Genomic DNA, 6,007 nt, shown 5'->3' with positions numbered 1-6,007 from the left:
AAATTTCAGCCGTTCCCAATATTTCCCATATTCTGCATTAGAGGTAGTTACATTTCCATTAAACATATGTTTTTAATCATCATGCAGTTATTCAATTTCCAATAACCACCAGAATTTTTCGTATCATCATTACTGCACATTCTTAGTTAGCCATATGACTTTATGATCCGTGAGGACTGACTGTAGGCAGTATATACATATTTTTAACCTCTACAGTGTTCGGCTCAAGAAAAGAAAGTCCGAAATTATTGACACCCTTGATAAAGATGAGCAAAAACGACTGGGGTGTATTTATGGACGTCCAAGCTAGGTGGCGACAAAATCCCAAGCGTCCAGACCGTGGTGTATCATGGGAAGGAGGAGTCTGATGACACGTGGTCACTTTATTACGTAGTTTCTGCTGAGTCTTCACAAGAAGGTAGAAGAGAAAACCAGTTAAGCAAATTCGGTCTGTTTTAGATTGAGAGCACAGCAATCGACCAAATATGACACCAGGTAAGTTTATTTGATCAATTGAGTAAACGGGGATACATAATCGAAATGCGGGTCAAAGTCTACTATTATGAAGCCCAAATATTATTGTCAATTTGTTTAATCTTCCTGGTGTTGCGAGCAGTAACGTTAGCAATGGTTTCTCTCACACAACTTATACAAAAAGTAAATAGTGCATATAGCTAACGATAGTTACAAGTAGGACGTGTGTGTTTAATTTCACCTAATGATAATTCATATTAAAGTGTTTGGACTGTATTTGCATCTGCTGTGATTTAATGCACACTTTCCGCTATGGTGAAGCCCGCATGGCACGAAAACTAAGCACGTGTTCATACGCACTAACGTTAGCTAGGTAGCTAGCAAGCAGTCTAGGTAGTTGTTCGCACACAACGCACGCATTCTTGTTATATTGCCTGAACGTGTTTTGGGTTTATTTGAGTGCCCAGCCAAATATTTTTTTAACGTTATTGGTATTCAACATGCTAGCATTGGTATCCAGGTCACTAACCCATTGCATTAGTTAGATTCATGGACGGCCATGTCATGCTGTTTACCAACTATCTTTGGTTTACCACTCGAGTTCAAATACAGTCTTCAAGTTAATGGCAAACTAACACTAAGACATACAAAAATATTGAATATCCGGTTCCATTTCCAAGTTCTTTGCTGTACCCCTTTAATCTGCTATTAGGGTATCAATTCGTCACAGGTGGTGAAATTAACCTGTATTTAATTATCATGGTTGTAAGACAAATAAGCATGCATTAGTTGTTGGGATCTATGATTCTATAAGTAATCTATACTGTAGCATGCACCATAAATCTGAAGCATCTCTCATGCAGTTGTTTGCACCAGGCCCTGGCAACATGTCATGTGCCATACACATTTGAATGTTAATCTTTCATCTTCCTTTTAGGATTCAGCCCTCGGGGTGGTGATCGAGGAGGCAGAGGAGGCTTCCGAGGGAGCTTTGGAGACAGAGGTGGTGGGCGGGGAGGTTTTGGAGATAGAGGCGGACGGGGAGGTTTTGGAGATAGAGGCGGACGGGGAGGATTCAGAGGAAGAGGTGGTGGTAAGTCAAACATAGCTAGGTTTTATTTGACATTTTTTGGTTGGATGAAAGTTGTTTTCCGCATGTGGTTAATTTGGGCAAGAACTGGACATTAAGTGTTATTTTTTTGTTACAGGAGGTGGATTTAGGTCTCCAAGTGGCGAGGGTGGCTTCAGAGGCCGTGGAGGTGGTCGTGGCACCCCCAGGGGTAGAGGTGGACGCGGAGGCTTCGGTGCGGGCAGGAAAGTCACAGTGGAGCCTCATAGACATGAAGGTGAGTAGAAAAGTTGGGGAGCTGTGCAATACAAGCTGTCTCCAGCAGAGGCCTGTAGTTGCACTATTGTTTATTTTTTTTTACTCTACACAATTTCTTAACTGTAATGTTCCCAATATATTGGAGTGTTGTAATTTCATGTGTTTTTTTCTGCCTTCAGGTGTGTTCATCTGCCGTGGTAAGGAGGATGCCCTGGTGACAAAGAACATGGTAATTGGAGAGTCTGTGTATGGAGAAAAAAGGATGAATGTCGAGGAAGGAGAAACGAAGATTGAGTACAGAGCGTGGAACCCTTTCCGGTCAAAGCTGGCAGCAGCCATCTTGGGGGGGGTTGACCAGATCCACATCAAACCTGGCTCGAAGGTCATGTACCTGGGAGCTGCATCAGGGACAACAGTGTCCCACGTGTCAGACATCGTTGGACCTGTGAGTATATTTTTTCCCCCACATAATCAGAACTCACTGGTTTAGTTGGGCTACTCGATAATGGTTTTGTTTAGTACAATTAACTATCACAATGAATTCCTTTGACCCCTGTACATGTAATGACTTGTCCTCTGTTTTGCAGGAGGGTCTTGTGTATGCTGTAGAGTTCTCTCACAGGTCAGGGCGTGATCTGCTCAACGTTGCCAAAAAGAGAACCAATATCATTCCGATCATTGAGGACGCCCGACATCCACACAAATACCGCATGCTTGTTGGTAAGTCATCAAAATCAGTCACTGATGCCAAAATACTCATAAACTGGTGGTTTATGTATGTTTTACCAACTCTGGCTGTCCCCGCTTTGTGCAGGCATGGTAGATGTCATCTTCGCTGATGTGGCCCAGCCTGATCAGACCAGAATTGTTGCACTCAACGCCCACAACTTCCTCAAGAACGGAGGGCACTTTGTCATCTCAATCAAGGTAAAACATTGAGACTGTGCAAAAAGCTGTTATTCAGAGTTAGTGGTGCCAACTTTTGGAATACTCTTCTTAATTAAGCATGCAATCTAAGATATTAGACATTGAACATTTGCATTGAGCTGCAAAGCTTTTGGGTTTAGGAGCAACCTAGATTAGTTACTGGGGGCCAGTGCTTCAGGTACAGTGGGATTAAAGTATGTTTGTTTCGTCTCCCTCCAGGCAAACTGCATTGACTCAACGGCAGCACCGGAGGCTGTGTTTGCTGCGGAGGTGAAGAAGATGGGCTCCGAAAACATGAAGCCCCAGGAGCAGCTGACACTGGAGCCTTATGAGAGAGATCACGCCATCGTAGTAGGAATCTACAGGTGAGGAAATGCTTGTTTATAAATGTACATGGGTCAATGTGCATAATGAGTATCTGGCTGCGTTTTGTAGATCTAAAATGTTGCTTATTACAATTTTCTGCTAACGCTAATTTAGCTTCGGTTGCACTTTTCCACTCGGATGACGAACGGTACATATTCAGACTGTTCTAAACTTCAAGTAAAACATTAGAAATAATGTAGCAAGCTACATTTCCTGTGGTAAACATTGAAAAAAAAATTGCTTGCTTTTTCATTGTAAGCACATTTACTTGTGGCTATTAGCCAAATGGCATTGCACTTCTTTCTGTCTGATGAATGAAGTGATTTTTGTGCCGAATGTGTTGCACAAATGTATTTTCTGTGATGGACAACTTGTTGCCCGCCCCTGGTCACTATTGAAGCAAATCAACTTGCTTTAAATATAAAATGCAGGTGAAATGGTTTAAAATGCAGATTTGTTTATGGTCTACATTTTGTAAATTCAGATTTCTGAATTTGAACATGACCCCTGATGTATATTTAACTATTTTGCCTGGATTTGTTGCATAAATTTTGGTGTCAAATTAATTTAAAAGCTTTTACCCTGCAGAATGTATTTTGTCTTTAATAACAATTTATCAAATTTTCCTTTTACAGACCTGCCCCCAAGAATAAGAAGTGAACTGGCCCTTAGCAGCTGTGGCATAGTGACTTTTTCTGTGGACCCACCTCTGCCATGGGGGGGAGGGGGGCAGCACCGGGGCACTGATTGGACCCCCACATGCTTACACCCATATCCGAACTGACCATTTTAGTATTGCTGTCTCCAAAGCTCGGACAGTTGCGTGTCTGACACTTTAGAAGTACATAACTGTGTTTTTGTGTCTGGGGAGAGGGTATTGGGGTGGAAATCACTTCGCTAATTAACTCTGTAGTGCCATGTAAAGTACTGTACAGGGGGAAAGCTTGATATGTTGAGTGACATTTTTTAGGTTTTTAATATTCACATTTGTAATCTTATGCCTTTTAAAGAGCAACTATTTTTGTTTCTCATTGAGGTCAAAGACAATTGTTTTTCCTTGATGTTAAAACAAGACTATAGCTTACACCTACCTATGTGTACCGTGACTTTTTTATTGAAACAGTATGTGATTGTATATTTGATTTAGTTCTGCACTTTAAGACCTGGTCAGAGGAACAATGTTATCATGACATAAATTATGGTCACTCAGAACAAATAAGTGCAATTGGCATGCTGACTGCAGGAATGTCCTCCAGAGCTGTTGCCAAGGTATTGAATGGTAATTTCTCAACCACAAGCCACCAATTTAGCAGTATGTCGAGCCTCACAACCTCGACCAAGTGTACTCAGGATCTCCACACCTGGCTTCTTCACCTGCGGCATCGGCTGAGGGGAGGAGCATTTGTCTGCAATGAAGCACATTCTGATTAGTTGGGCCTGGCTCCCGTTGCCTACGTGCTGCGCTGTCGTGAAATCCATAGATGGGGTCTGAAATAATTTTATGAACTCAGTAGAATTGTTGCATGTAGCGTTTATTTTTCTGTGTAGTTTGGGTTAACTTAATGTGAACGCGCTCTTGAGTAATGACAATTGTATTCACCGTTACCAAATGACGGTTTCTAAAAGTGGTGACTTGCTGCTATTGTACTAAAACAACCTACACACCGATTGTGTCAGCTCGTGCGACAAAATAATTTATCCCAGTGGTGACCGCCGCCATTTTGAGTGAACGACCATAGATTGGTCAGCGGTTTTCGCCAACGCGCGAATGAGGCGGGTAATTTGAATATGATTGGTGTTTAGTTGATTGGATATTATGAACTGATAACTAGTTAGGTGCTGGTTGTATGATAGTCCCTCAATAAAATTTGCTAACGTTAAACAGTCATTCAAGTTTCAAGCACAGAATGTTTCAATTAATTGCTATTTATATTTTACCAGTATTACGATAATTTAAATAGCTAAACATATATCAGCATGTCCGTGACTCTAAATGTACTAATTTAGCTAGTTTGTTCGCTAAGGTGCTTACCGTATTGGTGATTACGTCAATGTTTGCTGCTGTTCAGGAAACATGCGCGAGCTTGCTAGCTATGTTACGGGTAGCTAGCAACGTTGGCTTGGTACCTGCCGTGGCTAACTCACCCTAAAACCGAATGTTGCCCTTTTAAATACAGAGGCAGTTTACATAATGTATTACCGCTGCGTTAGATTATGAACAGGCTATCCATGTGCTATTTAATTTCACACCACGGGTAGTAGATAGTTTGGCTGTTACAGGTTTATTTTGGCGGCCATTTTGTAGGGGGAATGCAGTTCAGACAGGCGGGAACGAGCTTCGTGTCGAGGGCGCGCTTTTCGTGCAGACCCTTGTCTAAGCGATAGCTAGTGCTGTCGGTGGTGTGATCGAGTTTAACGGCCAGAGAGGGGGGGTCCCTTGCGAATGCACATCGCTAGTTATAGCGGTGCAACAAATACCCACATTTTATTTTAATCGTTTATTTTTTATTTAAACACTACTCACCCCCCTGTTCACCACAACATGCAACACGTAGTTGGATATTAGTACTAACAGTTACAGTGAAAGCTAGCTAGTTAGTTAGCCAGCTAACGTTAGCTAGCCTCCCAGACTCAGAAGCTACGATAAACCGAACGTTACCCATTTGCTAACGTTACATGGTTTCTTAAGTGAAACAGCGGCCACGAAAGAATCAACGGAGAGATAATGTCTATTTTGGATGACAACCTAGCCATCGCCATGCTACACAAGCGGTACCACATCTGTTACCTGTGAACTGCTCAATTAACTAGCTAGTTTGCGCTGGGCGGACCGCCCTGAACCTCCTGTTTCATCCTGCGCTCTTTCTGGATTGCGTTTTGGAGACTAAACTCACTGAAGACCCGAGTTTTTGA

The 6,007-nt window shown here is 42.2% G+C and overlaps 1 protein-coding gene across 1 annotated transcript; it reads left to right on the top strand.

The window, feature by feature from the left end:
* The first annotated feature begins 336 nt into the window (after positions 1 to 336).
* On the top strand, positions 337 to 4,184 carry LOC118374535 (rRNA 2'-O-methyltransferase fibrillarin-like). Its single transcript, XM_035760965.2, has 8 exons — positions 337 to 495; positions 1,412 to 1,567; positions 1,683 to 1,820; positions 1,981 to 2,246; positions 2,389 to 2,521; positions 2,616 to 2,728; positions 2,948 to 3,093; positions 3,730 to 4,184. Exons 1-8 carry the CDS (start codon positions 486 to 488, stop codon positions 3,752 to 3,754), a joined length of 987 nt encoding a protein of 328 aa, XP_035616858.1. The 5' UTR covers positions 337 to 485; the 3' UTR covers positions 3,755 to 4,184.
* Positions 4,185 to 6,007: the final 1,823 nt, after the last annotated feature.

The sequence above is a fragment of the Oncorhynchus keta genome, chromosome 31 (genome assembly GCF_023373465.1).
Source record: "Oncorhynchus keta strain PuntledgeMale-10-30-2019 chromosome 31, Oket_V2, whole genome shotgun sequence".
In the NCBI taxonomy this organism is placed as follows: Eukaryota; Metazoa; Chordata; class Actinopteri; order Salmoniformes; family Salmonidae; genus Oncorhynchus; species Oncorhynchus keta.
The sequence above is the reverse complement of the archived record's forward strand: the minus strand, read 5'-3'. Positions and strand labels throughout refer to the sequence as shown.